The sequence below is a fragment of the Balaenoptera acutorostrata genome, chromosome 4 (assembly GCF_949987535.1).
Source record: "Balaenoptera acutorostrata chromosome 4, mBalAcu1.1, whole genome shotgun sequence".
NCBI lineage: Eukaryota > Metazoa > Chordata > Mammalia > Artiodactyla > Balaenopteridae > Balaenoptera > Balaenoptera acutorostrata.
Window position 1 is genome coordinate 93305164 of NC_080067.1, and position 18501 is coordinate 93323664.

The following is an 18501-nucleotide window of genomic DNA, read 5'->3' on the forward strand; positions in this document are numbered from 1 at the left end:
GTACTATGGTAGGTTGGTAACTATGGAAACTCATCTGACAAATTGCAAAGGCAGACTGGGTGAAAGAGTCCCATACTCATAAAAAAATGGAATAACTTAGTGGCTCTAGGTCAAATGACTAAGGTTAATTCACCCAAGGATAAACTGGGGTCTTGACTACTTTATCCAAAACAAACCCTTTTGAATGTTTTTCCATCTATTAGATTTTTTTAATTTTTCTTAATTTTTGGCATTGTAAAGATTTCTAAACCAAAAAGCATCTTGAATTTAATTTCCGAGTGTTAGACAAGTGTAATACACGAAGTGTAATACAATTTTATTTAGTATTTCTGATTTCTAACTTGTAGCATTAAAAAAATATATATGGCCTATGCTTTATCGTTGAGGTTTTTTATTTTTTTAAAAAAGCCAATGGACTATTTAGAAATGTTTAAATTGGTTCATTCAAACATGATTTCTTCAAATTTAAGAGGTTTCCAACTTAAAATTTTACTTTAATGAAAATCTTCACTCTAATGTCATTTTATTTAAGAAATCTGAATCAACTAAATGAAAGGGTCAATTACCCCATTTTCTGGCTCTTCCTAAATGTATCTTATGTGTTTTCTAGTTACTCTATCATTTTATGAAATAGGGAATAAAAATGAAATATTAAATAAATGATATAATACGTAGCAGATCAGAAAATTAGAACCCATGTTACTTTCTACCTCTTAAAGTTCTGTAACTTTAAGGAGACATTAGTCTCCTATTACTTTTGAAAGTGACTATCACTGTTACAAGTTCTTTTCCTATAGTTCACATTGCACAGTTTATTCTGAATTAGATATTCTTCTAATTTGTTTAGGAATATTTTTCAGATGTTAAGATATAGGAGCCATTTTAAATATAGGAAGAAAGTACTTGGAATTAGAATGATCAGAAATGGAGAAAGAGGCTATTAAGAAATTGGAGAAAAGGCTTGGCAAAGTGCAAGAAGTCTCAAAATTGGGATAGGTGCACTTAAATACATACTGACACTAAAGCATGAATATGTGAAATTAGGACAATCCTGGAAATTCTAGGATACAAGATTGCTGTCCCAATATGTTAGGAATGTTTTCATAATAGTCAATAGTCTGAGTTAGTCTCCCCATAGTGATTTCATGTTAACAGGTAGTAACAGATATCACTAAATTAATCTCTACTAATCTCTCTTATTAATCTCTGTTTATCTCTATTATTATTCTCTGATGGTAAGTCAGGCATTGTGGCAGGCATGGAGGCCGCACTAGCACTGCACACGCCACAATATGATAGCAGCTGCCTGAAGGAACACTCCATTTAGGTCAGCTTAATTTAACCAAGGACTCCATAACTGAATCTGCTTAGGAAGAGTCTAAAAAAAAAAAAAATCACTCAGCATAGTTTAATGTAATTCACTGAATGAATGAATGAACATTATAAGTTTAGACATATGGGTAACAATTATCTAAAACAATATATTATTTACATTATTCTCTCAAAAGTTCATGTGTGGCCTTTACTAATTTTTTATATTTAACATATCAAAATACTTTCAAAACAACAATTTGCGAAGATGAAAATTACGACTAAGTAGCCAAATTCAAAGTAAAGTTTGATTGATAATGTCTATGTAAAATTTAATTCACAAATAAGAAGTCTATTCTCTGAAAAAAATTTAGTTGCTTTGAACATTTAAAATAACTCAGCTCTCTGTCTCTGTAATTAAAAAGGAATCTCTCCCAATAAAGGAAATCATGAGTGCTTTTAAATAAAGAATGCTATTAGATGCCCTAAAATTTGGGAGGAAAGTTCATTGTACTTAGCTTACTGTACTTAACTTCAATAGTTCTTTTACTTCTCATTACTCATGAGTCAATCAAGAGTCACCTCTAATTAAGAATTATAGTTCCCTGATGGCAGTGTGAATTTAACACAGATCTCAAACCACTCGAAATTGAATATTCTGATTGCTTCTCAGGTATGAATAGACTAAATTTAATTCTTCAAAAACCAAGGCAAAAAACACAAGTTAAGTAAATTAATGGTTAGGATAATACTTTTTTCAGGAGTTCCCAAGTAGCATTGAGCCATTAAAACAGTTTTATTCCCCAAAGTTTAGTATTAAATCTGAGTTAATATTTCAGACTTTAACATGGTTTATGAGGTGCTTTAAAAGTATTCTGGTGGTAATGTCAAAAAGTTGAGGTTCATTTCCAGTTATTAGGAGTGTATGGTGATTAAATCTTTGGAAATGATAAGATATTATAGATTGGCACCTTGTTACACCATCTTACTCAAAATTAATGATGGACTGGCTATAAAATTTCCAAGTTGTTTAAAATAAACTTTCTAGGTATTACACAGGCAGAAGGATGAGGTGACACTATTATAGATTCTGCTGTCTTCTTTGTTCCCCCAAACTCATGGAATGACCCTCAGCTAGCTTGGGAAACTGACTTTGCAAACAATTAATTTCACTATCACAGCAACTCAACAACAATTCCTGAGTAGCCTTTGTACAGAGCAGTTTATTAGACACCAAGAAAGGTTACAAAGGCAGTAGTAAGTCATGGTTTCTATTTCTAAAGAGTTTATAATTAAGAAAATAGAAAAACAGGAAACTCACAAATACACATCTATTAAGAACAAATAGTGAGTATATAATTTTTATAATGAATCAGCTCTTATAACTCGTTTATGGATTTAAAAGGAAGAAAAAAAGATGAGATGTTTATAACATAGATAGGATTTAAAAGGAAGAAAGAAGATGAGATGTTTATAACATAGACAGAACCAAGTGGAATTTTACTATAAAAAGTCTTACGAAAAGGTGTGAATTAAGTATTCTCTCTGGATTGCTCAGAATATCTTAAAAGGCCAACATTTAGTTCTTCTACTTTAATCATCTACTGCTTTTTTTTTGGTAATGAGTATTGGTGACTAGGATGAAGCCAGCTCTTTTCTATCATTTAATCTACATAAAATAATTCAATCTGTATTAGAAATAGTTCCGAGGGAAATACTGCATTACTTAATTTTTTTTTTTTCTTAAGATAGACCTAACTTTCCCACTCAGACAGTTCAGCTACAAATCAGAAACAATCAGAATCGGGGTCAGAGGATTTCAACTCCTTTCTGAAAAATCACATAATGAATGCACTGATGCTGGCAAAACCATTTAAAAATACTAAAATGCAATTAAACTCAGAATCTTTATTGCCTAGAAACCATCTCTCCAGGTTCCCCAGATCTGTGCTGGTATACAGTACATGTATACATGTATACAGTAAATCTGAAATAAAGTTTCTTAGAGTATTTCTATAATTTACAGCAAGTCAAAATAAGTGAATCTGAATCTTCTTAATTATTATAACAAAACTGTTAGGTCCCATTTGATTCTACTAAAAACAAGAGTTATTCTCTGTGCTAACTACTGTTTTTGATACAGAGATGAACAGAACATATAAAGAGATAATGGCTACTTCAGTACCATGGGCCACAAAATACTATTACAGAGGCCAAATCTTCCTAATTTCTTTATTTCTCAGGTGAGATTAGAATTACTTACACTAGTTATGTCTCCTGAGGATACTAGATACTGAAGGAACGCTAGTGACGAAGAAAATCTACTGTCTTTGAAATATTTCATTAAATTTCCTAATTGCTGATGCTTATACAGGAAAAATAAAAATGATATATCATAAAAATATATTAACCAAATTAATAGAAACTAATAAAAATAGGTATTACCACAATACACCCACATTCCAGAAAGAAAGCATGGCATTACATTGCCATCATATAAATCAGACTTCCTCAGAATTACGAACTGCTCTTCAAAAATAAGTTTAGAGAATGACGACCAAGAGAATGGGAGAAAATGTTTCCAAATCATATTATCTAACAAAGGACTTGTATCAAAATGTCTTATTCTGCTCAGGTTGCTATAACAAATTAACATGGATTAGGTGAAGCCATTCTTTTTTTTTCTTTTTTCATTTTTTTTTTTAAATCTGTCTTAATTTCTTTTTCTTTTTTTAATTGGAGTATAACTGCTTTACAGTGTTGTGTTAGTTTCTGCTGTACAATGAAATGAATCAGCTATATGTATACCTGTATGCCCTCCCTCTTGGACCTCCCTCCCAACACCCCTCTCATCCCACCCATTCTAGGTCGTCACAGAGCACGGAGCTGAGCTTTCTATGCTTTATAGCATGTTCCCACTAGCTATCTATTTTATGCATGGTAGAATCTATTATACAGAGTGAAGTAAGCCAGAAGGAGAAAAACAAATATCGTATATTAACACATATAGGTGAAGCCATTCTTTAAGCAAAGAATAAACACTTATTTCTCACAGTTCTATGGAAGTCCAAACCTCCTATGTGTCTAAGATTTTGGTTCTTGGTGAGGGCCCTCTTCCTAGCTTGCAGTCAGCTACCTTCTTGTTGTAATCTCACATGGCAGAGAAAAGAAAGAGAAATAAGCTCTCCCCTGTCTCTTTTTACTGAGGGCACTAATCCCATTATGAGAGCTCCACCTTGGTGACCTAATCACTCCCAAAGGTCCCACTGTCAAATACCATCACATTGGTGATGAGGGTTTCAATGTATGAATGAGGGGGAGGGGCACAAACATGCATTCCATAACACAAAACATATAAAGAACTCTCAAAATCCAATAATTTTTAAAAATCCAATAAAAATGAGCAAATATTTGAACAGAGACTTCATTAAAGAAGACAAATCAGCAAATGAAAAAAACGTTACATGTATTAGTAACTAGGGAAAAAACTAAAATACTAATGAACTAACCACACACCTATTAGTACCTAAAATTTTTAAAGTCTGATCATAATAAATGGTAGCAAGGGTATGGAGCAACTCATACATTGCTGGTGGGAACATAAATGGTAAAACCACTTAGGATGACAGTTTGGCATTTTCTTAAAAAGTTACACTTTTTAAGTTACATTTACCATATGACCCAGTCATTCCACATGTACATGTTTACCCAAGACAAATGAAAGCATATGTTCACACAAAGACATACATAAATGTTCATAGCAGCATTGCTTATAGTAGCCCAAAACTGGAAATAATGCAAATATCCATCAATAGGTAAATGTATAAACAAAATGTAGTATCTCTACAAGGTACACCTATCTAAAAGGAATAAAGGAAAGACCAAAACAACATGAAGAAATCTCAAAATCATTATGTGGAATGAAAGAAGCAAGACCAAAAAAGAGAATCTACTGTATGATTGTTACATAAAATTCAAGAACATTTACACTAATGTATATAGATAGAAAGCAGATTAGTAGTTGGTTCCTTGGGATGTAGAAAGGGAGCAGGGAAATGACAAGAGAGGAAGATTACAAAGGGGTACCAGGAAACTTTTGAAAATGATGAATATGTACATTATCTTGATTGTGGTGATGTTTCTACGGTATGTATGTATGTATGTGTTTGTGTATCTGCTGTATGCCAATTATACTTCAATAAAATTCTTTCCAAAAAATGGGGGAAAAAACGTCATCATAGGCATTTATCTATTTGTCACTAAAATGTAAGCTCCATAAAGACAACAATTTTTAACTGTTTTATTGACTATGTATTCCCAATACTGACATATTAGCCTAAGAAATATGTTTGATAAATGGATGACAGAGAAAAAACAAAACGGAACTATGAATCAAAAGATGCAAACTCCATTTTAATTTCATTTCAAGCACTACTAAGCTTATAATAAAAGTATCAATAATTTCCAAAAGCAATATATGCCGAGTTTACATGAGCCAAAGTAGTTAACAGTTTTATCCTTCTACTGAAATAATTTCACTGCTTGGTCTCTTTAATAACTTTCTAAGAATTACATAGCTTCTTTTTAACTAACAATAATGATAATAACAGCAAACACATAGTATTCACTATGTGCCAGGCACTGTTCTAAGGATGTAGCATATGGTAATTTATTAATCTTTATGAAACCGTATCAAGTAGGTTTATCTTTTCTCATTTATAAGATTGATTAATAGAGCTCTTAGTAAAAACACCAATCCTTTATACTTCAGAGGTTGTACTAATATTTTATTTGAATATATTATTTAGATATTATTCATTTATAAATATAAATATTATAAATCAATATTTCATCCAAGCTTCATTGATCACAAAACTTTTTCCCTCCTCAGACCAGAACAAGGCCCTACAATTCTTTCACTACTTATCTCAATAATTACCACCACCTATTAACTGGAGGCAATATGCAGATGAAAACTTTGCTACTCTAGGGCAAAACCATCCTAGAAATACTCAGGACTCATTTACTTAAATATTCCACTCAGTCATTTAGTTTCCTTGAATTTGGAAGAAAAATGTTAATTCTTTTATCATCTTCCTCTCTCCCTTCTCCCTGACCCCAAAGCCCATAACTACTGATATCTGGTATCTGGAAACACGTTAAAATATTCAGATCCAGGGAGAAAACCAGACCATTAATAATTAGCGAAAACAGCTTATCTAAAAATACTATTGGAAACTGGCAGTGATATGTTGGAAAGATGAGTTTTGAGGAGAAATAATGAGAATCTGTAAAACTATAAAGAGTAGTAGGGTGAACAGGTTCAAGAAAGCCATAAATGAAATATGGTATGATTAGTAACTGAAATTAAGATACCTGGAGGACATATCTCTAACTCCACAACTTGATAACAAGTAGGACCATCATGTTTCTAAAGCCACACAATTTGATAATATTAGGGCTCTAGTCATAACATAGTTTCTTAATTTTTCAATCTTATTTTATCACATAAATCTATGGGAATATGAGTCATCTTACTTAACACTGTATACCACAAATTTAGATTCCAATGAACAATGTACATATTATTCATGCTGGAATCAAAACAAAAAATTTTCATATCTATTTATAAAATTTTTAAATAGCACACAAAAGAATGGCAGCTTGCAGGAAAAAAAAATGATCTTTTAAAACTTGAAAAGATGCTGAAACTCGCTAATAATGAGATTGCAAAATTGCAATTATATATTTACTATTTTTCACCTATCAGATTACCAATAATCAAGTGGAATACATATACCGTTGGTGAGAATGTGGAGAAACAGGCACTTTCAAACATTACTCACACGAGTGCAAAACAGTGCAATATTTATAGAGGACAATTTGACAGTACTTATAAAAACTATAAACACATTTACTATTTGATGTAGCAAGATCAAGTCTAAAAATGTATCCTACAGATTATACTTGCATAGATACAAAATAGCATATATACAAAGCTATTCACTGCAGCATTACTGGTTTATTAAAATATTTTGACATTACAAACTATGTAATATATACACATTAGAATCTTAGTAGACATAAGAATGAGAATGATTTTTACCCCAAAAAGAAAGAGCTCCAGTATATCTTAAGAGGAAATGGCAAAATATGTAACAGTATATATATGTTATCTTTTATTCAAGAAAAGATAAAATGTGTGTGTGTTTCCTTGTCTATGTTTTACATAAACCATATGAAGACAAACAAGAAATTGATAAAAATGGTTTTCTGTAGGAGGTGGTGGGGGTAGGGTAAGTAGGAATGGAAAATGGTAGTAAGACTTTAGAAAATACCCTTTTATACTGTTTTGCATGTATTAGCCACTCAAAAAAAAAAAATGTAGAAACACTCTTCCTCCACAACACTCTGCGATGAACATTTACAAAAATTTACTGAAGACTATGACTATGATATATGATAGTGAATTACTGGGGAAAAAAAATCATAATTTTTCCAGATAGTAAATTCTGCTGAAATACTAGCGGATGCAAACTATTATATATAGAATGGATAAACAACAAAGTCCTACTGTATAGCGCAGGGAACTGTATTCAATATCCTGTAATAAACCATAATGGAAAAGAATATGAAAAAGTATATATATACATACATACACACATATGTATGTGTGTGTGTGTATATATATATATATATGTACGTATAACTGAATCACTTTGCTGTACACCAGAAACTAACACAACACTGGAAATCAACTATACTTCAATAAAAAGTAAATTAAAAAAAACAGTGTTGTCTTGCTTTAAGAAGAGAAACACAGAACAACATAACAGAACTAAGAGTTCAGAAATATACCTAATATATATGGGAACTTATTTTAGGATAAAAGTGTCCTCAAATTATAGAAAAGGACAGACAATTCAATAATTTTTGGACAATTGGTTATACCATTGGGGAAAAAACGTAGGTCGCTACCTTATAAGCAAACATAAGTTTTAAATTATTTAAAATAAAATAAAACATCCCATAAAAGTGTGAAGAGTTTTGTATGATTTTTTAACATTTCAGATCAGGGAGAGAGGGGGAAATTGTCTTTTTAGATAATATATAACTTCCAGAAACTATAAAGAAAAAGATAAAGAGATTTTAACTACATAAAAACTTAAACGTTCTGTATAAGACACTATAAAGTTAAAAAATAAGAGATGAATATAAGACAAAAGATTACTGTCCATATCAAAGAGCTGCTAAAAAATTAACAAGGAAAGTTCAAAAAGTAACTGAAAATTTGAAAAAAGATGCAAATAGGTGGTTTATAGAACTACAAATAGGCAATCAATTATGAAACTTCTTCCAGGAACCTATGAAGCTTTTAAATGAACTATTTTTCCAGTTTTATCAAACTGGCAACAACAACAACAAAAGTTCTACTAAACAGTATTAGAGAGGGAAATGGGTTTTAATATACTGTTTATGGGAATATAAATTAATACAGCTAGGTTGGCCAGCAATGTGACACGTATTTAAAAGTAAAAAATATTCACAGTAATTCTATTTCTTTGCATATATTTTATAAATACATGTGTATAATAAAGTATATAAAAGTACACTCAATGCAGCAATTACTGTAATAGAAAAAAAAGGGAAAAAACCTAGGAATATCATTAAGTAATTGTGGTATATCAACACAATGGAACACTATTACAGCCATTAAGAACCAGACAGAGAAATAGCAATAGTTCTCAAACCTGAATGTGCATTAAAATTCACCTGGTGAGCTAGGTAAAATGCCCATTGCCTCCAAGCCCTGGGATACTGATTCAGTAAAACTGAATGTGTGCTCAAGAATCTTCATTTTTAATAACCCAGAGGATTTTGATAAAGGTGGCAACATTAGTCACTCTGAAAAATATTGGTAATAGAGTGGAAAAAGCAATTTCTATGACCACATTTATGTTTTTAAAGAAACTACTTGTAGATGTAAATATGGACGATGTATACTTCAAAGTAAACTTGTGGAAAAAGTCTGGGACGATATTTAAATTTCTAACAATGGTGACCTCTAGGGAAAGAAATAATACATTGGGGGATAGGGGGATGAAACAGAACTTTAACCGTTAACTCTAAATTTCTGTAGTATTTGGATTTTTTTTGTACCAAAAATATATCTACTTATTACCTATAATGTTAAGAAAATAAAATGTCCTGAGTTAGTATTTGTTTCCTAAATGAAGACTCACTTTTCTAGGATTATCAACTAATAACATGACAAGCTGGTGGTATTAATTATTCTTTGCCTTCAGGCAAGACATTCTTCTTTCTATTTCCCTCATACTTATGGGTGCCTCCATGCATCTTCTCTGCATTATGGTAATAGTTCCATTCCCACTCAAGGAAATCACCTCCTCACAATACCAGGCCTCATCCTCCTAACTTATATTTAGAGGGAAAATTCTCAGGTATGAGTTTTGGCACTATCATCACAAAAGTAATGGTTAAGCAGGGGAGACAAAAGTTAAGTAGTAAGGAACTCTTTCTTTCTGTGGTTTCCCAAGGGTAGAACACTGATGGGGTAGAACAAGTGGGACTCTCTTCCTTAAAGCCATGGTAATATTTGGGAGCATGGCCTGGCTGTGAGGGCTAGGGACTAATGACTTCAATTAGGAATTACCTCATGAGTTTAAAGTTGACAAGTTATCTACTGAAGTGGAACATTATGAAGGCATTTACTATTATAGCACGCTATCATTGCATGAAAATAATTAGATAGTAATTACACACTTACAGATTTCTTGGTAACCAGGAAACAGTCCTATGTATTTTGCATTTTGATAACACAACATTAATTAAAACGCAGACAGCCATATAATTAACATACGACATTATAACACATGAATCATAACAAATTATCTTACTGATGGATAATGATTTTAGCCTTAATTATTCTCAAAATCTTTATAGAATTAAGAATTATTTCATCTCCAACTCAAGTTTTGACTCTCCTAAGCAAAATGACAGCAACCAGCTGACCCTTAGCAATATTTTATAGACTCAGTTTTATAGCTAGAAGAGGGAAACAATCAATCATGTTTTTCACCTTAATTTAACAGATGAGGAAAAAGTCACAATAGTACTAAATGTAAATGGTCTCTGACTCCCAAAGTCCAATGTTTGTTATCCACTGCAGATGCTGTCCCACCAATTTCCTTTCTAAAATTTCCATTACTCTTTCACATAACTGTTCATTTCCACCTAGATTTATGCTTGTGATTATGCAATTTACTCTAATCAACAACTGAGTAATTTTATCACATGTATCAAAATCCTACTTGCAAAATTGATCCATCCAAGAAGACTTCTCTGACTCCAAGGATAAAAACTGCAGTTTGTACCACTGTCAAGTCATCCAAGAAAAATCTTCCTTTTGTGTTTATTTAGCAGTGCTTACATATATAGAGATTATATTTTCTTAACTAAAACCCAGGACACATGATCTGAGCCAAATAATTTTTTTTCAATTCATAAGCTTTTGTAAATATTTAATTTGAAAATATTAAATAACAAGTAAATAAACTGATTTTAAGGACAAGAATAAAATTATATGCAATTAGAGTTGTACTAAAAAATTACTAATAACATTCTTAAAAAATTCCCACACGTAAATCTAGAAATCCTCCAGTTAGTGACTAGCTTTGTGGAGGAAGAAAGACAGCTATCCATCTGCAGCAGTTAACAACAGCTTTAGCTAAATATTTTGTTGACATTTCACACTACTTGTCAAGTTAATTTATTTGCCAAAAAAGATGTGAGGCTATATTCTTTATGTGAAAACAAGAGTTCTGTAAAGATAGCGCATCTTCATCCCTAAGACACCAAACTTGTGCAAGATGACAAAGGTGGTGCCCATTGTCAGTGAGTGCACATGCCACGGAATGCTCCTCCCTGCCCCATGCTCAGGCAGGAGACTGATTATATGGTCAACCTAGGAACGGAAGCTGAGAACATCTTAACAGAAATATTCCTTTGCCTTACTCAAGCTGAAGACACAGGACATAATTCAGGAGAAAAATATTATAGTGTCACAGGTAATAAAACCCCAATACAGGGTTAGAGCCCCAGGAGGCTGCATGGGTGATAGAGGAAAAAAGCAAAAACAAGACAATTAAAGTTAAGAATAAAAGCATTATGGCTTAAACTTTCCCAAGTAGAGCATATTAATCTAGATATAGAATCTAAGACAGAAGCATTGAATCAATACTTTCACACGAATTAGTGTAAACTGATTCCAAAAGAAATTTTAAATTATCGTAAGTGTAAAATGGGGCCCAATATTCATGCCCAGAATTTTAAATTGGAATATAAACCTTTTGTTGCTAAATAAAGGAATGCTAAAACTTAGATGCATATACTGAAAACCTTGCATATACTGAAAAATAAACAAAAATAAAATACATATGCCAAGGAGAAAAACCTCTCCATCATACATTATACCCTACCATTCAATTTTTCTACCTTTTATTTTATATAAAAATGCATATTTTACAATGGATCTGTACGTCAATAAAACTTTATTAACAATAAGTCTTCAGCCATAAGCTTTTAGCAAATATTTGTACTCCTAAGACAGTGTTGATTTGTCTTACCTATACTGGCCATAACTTCTTTTCTTACCAATCTGTAGACTAAATTTGATCCCCTGAATGTTTCAGAGAAATGATTATATATTATTATGTAATATTTAATGTATAATGACTAGATAATATTTTGAAACAAATAATATACGTTGCTTAATATTTTTTATTTCATTTTATTTTACGTGTACTCGGGAACACTTACCTGATATAGAAGGTCTTTCTGAGGCAAAGGGGGGGACTGTCCTTCATACACAGGAGGTGGTTTATGTGTGGGTGGAAGGTCGATCCTGCATTAAAAAGTTTAAAAAATGCGATTGCCACTTTTAGCAAAAAAACAAAAGAAAAGGTGGGTGGGGGAAACATTCAAGATTCGCTTAAGTTTTGAGAATATTTTCCTCATACTAATATTTGTATTAGCATACATGTTTAATTCAGTTCTTACATTTCCATTAATCAACCATAATTGGAACAAAAAAGTGAACTGGTTTTAAAGGTTCTAATGTTTAGGACTAATCTGAAATAAACAATTCTTTGAAAAATTAAAAAAAGAAGCAAATAGAAGTATTTTTTGAACATTATTATTAAGCAAGTAATCTAGTATATGATTAATTAAGTACTGCACATTTTTACATATGACTTATGCCTACCAACATTTTAAATATAGTCAAACATGTGTAATGGAAAACCCTTTCCTCCAAGTATCATAAAAGTGATTCAAAAGACTATATCTTAAAATGATAATGAAAAAAAAAGTTTATACTATATTTTGGAAATACTTCCATAATTAGTTTTCAAAAGCCATGGTCATTCTTAGAATATTCATCATGTAAATTAAGATTTTCAATCTACAAACCATTATAAATCTTGGCACCTGAAATAAATAAAGAGACCATTACATCCTTGGGGAATGCATGTATCTTTGCCAAAATGACCTAATCTACTAAAAAAAAGTATTTTCATATATTTTTAAATTGTTGCATTACAACAAAAATAGAATTAAATATATCTTGTAGCTCTCTGCATTTTAGAAAACAAGTTTTCATATATTCTCCTACTTTTGAAGATCACAGATAACTAATTTTCAGTAATTGAGATCAGTAAATCAAATAAAAATTTTACCTATATTAAAAGATAAAGAGGATGAAAGCTATAGAGGCCAAAGAAATTACAAATTCTCACTTCTCCATGTGGGCATGAAATAATATTTTAAATGAACAGAATTCAAACAATAAATAAAATGATTACATGGATGTAATTACTAGCCTACTAGTAAATTATGTTTTTGAAATTATAGAAAAGCTTGAGATAATTTGGCAACTAAGATGAAGTTAACCACAAGCTAGATACTCTTGAAATATTAGAGGAATCCGGTCTTACAGGTATTAGACTAAAAGGGTATTTTATAGTCCTTTTATTTAAAGTAATTATTTCCTTTAATGTAACAAAAATCACAGCAAATGTATAGCTCCAAGATGCCATAAGTTATTTAGGTGAGAAAACCAAGGTTCATGGAGGTGATGTGACTCGTTCATGATCATACCACTAATTTGATCGTAATAGAGCTAACACCCAGGTGTCCTTAATCCAAAAAGATCAGTGCTCTAACTGTGCCAGATTAGAGAGGCAGAGACATACACAAAGCATTTATGAAGACAGAAGAAATATATTCTTTCAGAGCCAGCCTCATGTCCTCATATAAAAACATTAATAACCACACAAGAAATAATGTCATTTGTATAGAACTTCACAGTTCATAAACATCATCTTATTCTACTCTTATCACAGCCATATGAGGTAAGCAGGAAAAGTATAATTCACATTTCACAGATGAAGCAACAAAAGCTGCTGATGGAATTAAGTGAACTGGGACTTCGGTCTTTTGATTATACAACAGAGTGCAATTTCTGTTTTATAATTCTATCTCATGATTAGGTCCAAAACATTGCTTTCTCTTTAAATAAAAGCACATTTTGTAATACACCAAAACCAAATTTCTTTAAGATAAAAGCTTTAAAACTCAATGTATTAAATAACTTTTGGCAGTTGAAAATTAGTTATATCTATACATAAGACAGGCATAAACAATTTAAAGAAGTAATTTAAACTTCTAAGATTTTTTATATCTGTCTTTCAACTACTTCATGGAAGACCTGCATTTTTATTCAGAAGGCAGGACAACATAGAGTCATTATGTTACCATTTGGAAAGATATGTAATATACTGTAGGTCAAAAAGGTGTCTAATATATTTGTCTCTAGCAGCCCCTTGCAACTGTTTATTTACCAAAATGTAGTCAGACTTTCTGACAAAACCAGTCATCTTACAAAGACCTAACAGTATCTTTACTTCTATCCCTCAGACACTTCTCCTATGAGTAGCTGTAAAGATAAAGACTGCCACATACTGAATATTCACAGTTGAACACAAGCAAAAAATTTACCTACACTTTGTCAAGGTAGGATGGTCTCTTTTTTCGAGGAGTCAACAGCACAGTCACAAAGATGGCAATGATGAAAAGGGCAAGGACAGCTCCAATTACAGCTCCAGCTACAGCTATAGAAGAGGTCTGCTTAAGTGGAACCTCTGTAAAGTAACAAAAATTAGGTTTTTCAAACAATTTTAAGAGTTCTTGAGTTTGTGTCCTCTGATCTCTACAATGTGCAAGGACTGATTAAGTATGTTATCCAACCACAAGCTTAGAAGACCCCAAATTTGATTCGTTACTTTTTGTAGCATTATGCTAACACATTTATTCCTTGCAAGATGTCACTTTGGCACTCCAACTTCACTTTTTTAAAGTTATGAAAAGAATATCCCCAGTCAGGTATCAATGAGTGAATCTACTGTCAACGGGCAAAGAATGTCTGGATGAGAAAAGAAGATAGAGAAAAGGATGAAAACTAAGTTCTTACTCTAAAAGGTGATAAAAATAACAAAAAATTCAGTATTCCTTAATGGAGTTAGCCAACAATGTATTGAATAGATTTTTACCTTTCATTCTATTAAAAGAAATTCTATGAAAGAAACCAAAAACCTTCAAGAAAGGGAAAACAACACTAAAAAACAGAAAATATCCCAGACCTAATAGTCAAAAAGTGACATTGCAAAATCTAAGATTTTAAAATATAAGTATTATTAAAACAGTACTTGCTGCAGATAACTTCCCTTAACTCACACACATTTAATACAAATTACACTTTAAGATAGTGTCTATACTACAAAATTATGTAAATTCTTCCCTGTCTCCTGGCTATAGACACACTCTATCATTTCTGAATACCAATTTCTCTTTTCCAGTCTGCACCACAAAATTTTATAAGAAAGGATGTTAAAAACATATTTAGTAGTTAGCATTTCACACAATTCTAAAAAAAAGTCACCCTACTTTATGAACTCCCAATTAAAGGAATTTACTAAAATTATTTTCAAATATAAGTATTATGGATATGACAAAACCATCAATCCTTATGTGTAGGTATTATTTTGACAATTTCAGCCATATTAAATCCAATAACTGAATTTTGTGTAGCGACCCATCAGTTACAAAGAACCTTCAATATACACGATTTTATCTTTCTAACCAGTAAGAAAGATATTTAAGGTAACATTCTATAAATGAAGATACTGCTATTCTAAAGTTAAATATTCTGCCCAAGGTCATTCAGTCAATGAACAGGAGAGAACACAGGGTGAAATAAAGCTAGGTTAGGGCAAGATAGAAACCTCCACCTGTAAGCCCTTTTTGGGAAAGAACGGTTTTTCGCAACATCTAACGTAGTCTCTCCTTTTGGGTCCCCTATTTGGAAATGCAGAGCTCTTAGTCTTCAATTAAATTGACATTCATATACACCCTTAAATAATTACAATTACTGTTGGAATCCATACATGACAAATTTAAATAGAATTAAGCACTATCAGTTTTGAAATATGTTTCACCTACTTACCATCATGGTATTTCCAAATACATACATAGTGTATTTAGAAGCATTTCCCAACTGTTCATATTAAAATGTGATTCATGTGGTGTTTTCGATTGCTAAAAACAATGTTTTACTTTCTTGCCAATTATAAAAATTTCTTTAGCAAACTAATGATCTTGGGTTTGTTTATTAATGGTTCATTTTATTAGCCTCATTCTAGACTAAAAATCTTATACCAATGAGCGCCAAGGAACCCAATCTGATAATCTTTCAAATACTGAATAGAATCTAAAAATATACAATTATTTTAAACAATATAACCAGCTTCATTGTTCAGGATGTTACCCTCATTTGCTAATACATATCTGGTTTATCTTCGTGTTGTTGCTCATTTATCTAATCACTACTAACTCCATTTGAATATGTGCTACATGAGAAAAAGATTTGAAAACCAAGCCAGTCAAGTATTACTCTGCTCTTATAAATGTAGAAAAAAGACTTGGGATGATGTAGGGCCAGTCTTCTCTTCTACACTATCACTTTTCCCACCACGTAAGTTATAGTTTTGTATTCGGTTTTTAACAATAGGCCAATTGAAACCTATTAAGATTACATGACCAAGGTTATTTGACCAAGGTCATACACCTTGTCAGTGGCAAAAATAAAAAATCCCAATGTGTCAAGTAAGCTACCTATTCTACACTACTTAAAGATTTCCCTTTAATGGAACATTTTCTTTTGCTAAGGAATAAAGTGGTCCTATCACTTTTGCCCAAGCGTGGAGAATTTAAATTTGGGTGTTCTTATTTTGATGATAATGACAAAGTTAATACCATATTTATGTAATACTTCTGAAATTACTTTTCAGAAACTCAGGTTACTCTTTGAATATAATTAGCCCAAATTAAGATTCTCAATCTTAACACATCATTTTATATATATATATATATATATATATATATATATATATATACACACATATATACACATACATACATATATATATATATATATATATCACTCAATCCCAACACATCATTATAAATTCTTCATCAAACCTCACACCTCCTACAAGAAAGCCTTTCATTTAATCTTATCAATAATATTTAATTTGGTAGTGCTTTGTAAGTAATAAATCAAAATCAGACTTTTAATATCCTAATGTAATTCCCAACTCTGAATATATACTATTTTTAATATCCTGAAGTAATTCTCAAGTCTATATAGATACTATTCTTTAAACATTTAAATTACGGTCTACTTATCCAATTCTATCCCATTAGTCTTCTAATTTCTAGCTCTAGAATTCCATAACTGAGAGTTGACTGTATGTATACTGTAACTCTTCCTTCTATCTTAATTTGAGCATATTTATTTCACTTGGTTCCATTCATTCTTTATTCATCTCTAACATTTTTTACACAACTCTTCTTAGTACTGGAACAGGCTAGTAAGTGCTGAAATGAGGAAGTGGAAGAAAAGTTAGGTAGAGTCCATTTACCAATTGGATATCCTACTCTACATAGGTAAACTGATTAAGTACATATATGACATATATATCATATTTCCTTTTCTGATTCTTCAACTTACTGAGAAAAGAAGAAATAATATATTTAAGAGTATTAAGATTTTAAAAGTATTAAAGGGTGATGAACACTAGTATGAAATGCAAAGGAAGAGCTCAAGTTTCTTGCATTCAAGTCAAAGAATTTTGACGAAAATTGAGAATTTAGCCCCAACACTGCCTCCCCACATCCCTGTCCTCATACTCTACATAGACCCTATATTCCAACAAAACCACTACAAGGAGAAAAAAAATTTAACTAAGCAAATGTATAAAAATTGGGCATTTTTAAACATTAAGCTAGTTTACTGAGTGACTGACATGAAGCAACATTACCTTACCATCACCTAAGGAGATGTTCTACTAAATCTAATTGTATGCTTCCAAGCAGCAGAAAACAAAAAGACAAAAGCATTAAAATATTTAGTATTAAAGGATTGGTGCATGTCTCCCAAAAGAACATCTTTCTGTTATCACAGCTGCTTATTAACCCATATACATTGGAAACTCACCTCCAAAAACAGAAAAACAGCATTCCTCAATACAACCAAAGTATACTATCCATAATAAAAGACATCATGCATATGTCTTATGGAGAAAGCTATCAAAAATCAGTTACAAATCATACAAAAAATTTAATACAGATATGAGAAATAACTTTCATTATTTTTTGAAAAAATATACACAAATATTACAGATATTAAACTGAATTAAAGTTTATCTTTGTTATCACTCTGATACAAGTGAATAAAGCCTATGTAAAGGCTATTCAAGTATGTGCTCACCTGATTCACATCTGAAACTGAGGCATTATAAAGTTTTTAAAAGTTAAGTACTGGGCTTCCCTGGTGGCACAGTGGTTGAGAATCTGCCTGCCAATGCAGGGGACATGGATTCCAGCCCTGGTCTGGGAAGATCCCACATGCCGTGGAGCAACTAAGCCCGTGCGCCACAACTACTGAGCCTGTGCGTCTGGAGCTTGTGCTCCACAACAAGAGAGGCCACGACAGTGAGAAGCCCGCGTACCGCGATGAAGAGTGGCCCCCGCTCGCCGCAACTAGAGAAAGCC

At 31.8% G+C, this 18501-nt stretch overlaps 1 protein-coding gene across 2 annotated transcripts in view; it reads right to left on the bottom strand.

Moving 5' to 3' along the window:
- The window catches only part of NECTIN3 (nectin cell adhesion molecule 3), a 146819-nt gene that overhangs the window by 50824 nt on the left and 77494 nt on the right, over nucleotides 1–18501 (bottom strand). For both annotated transcript variants that reach the window (XM_057545085.1, XM_057545086.1), the window contains exons 6-7: nucleotides 14393–14531; nucleotides 12151–12235 (exon numbers count right to left, since the gene is read on the bottom strand). In XM_057545085.1, the coding sequence (XP_057401068.1) occupies nucleotides 12151–12235; nucleotides 14393–14531 (224 nt within the window). The remainder of the gene's footprint in view (nucleotides 1–12150; nucleotides 12236–14392; nucleotides 14532–18501) is intronic.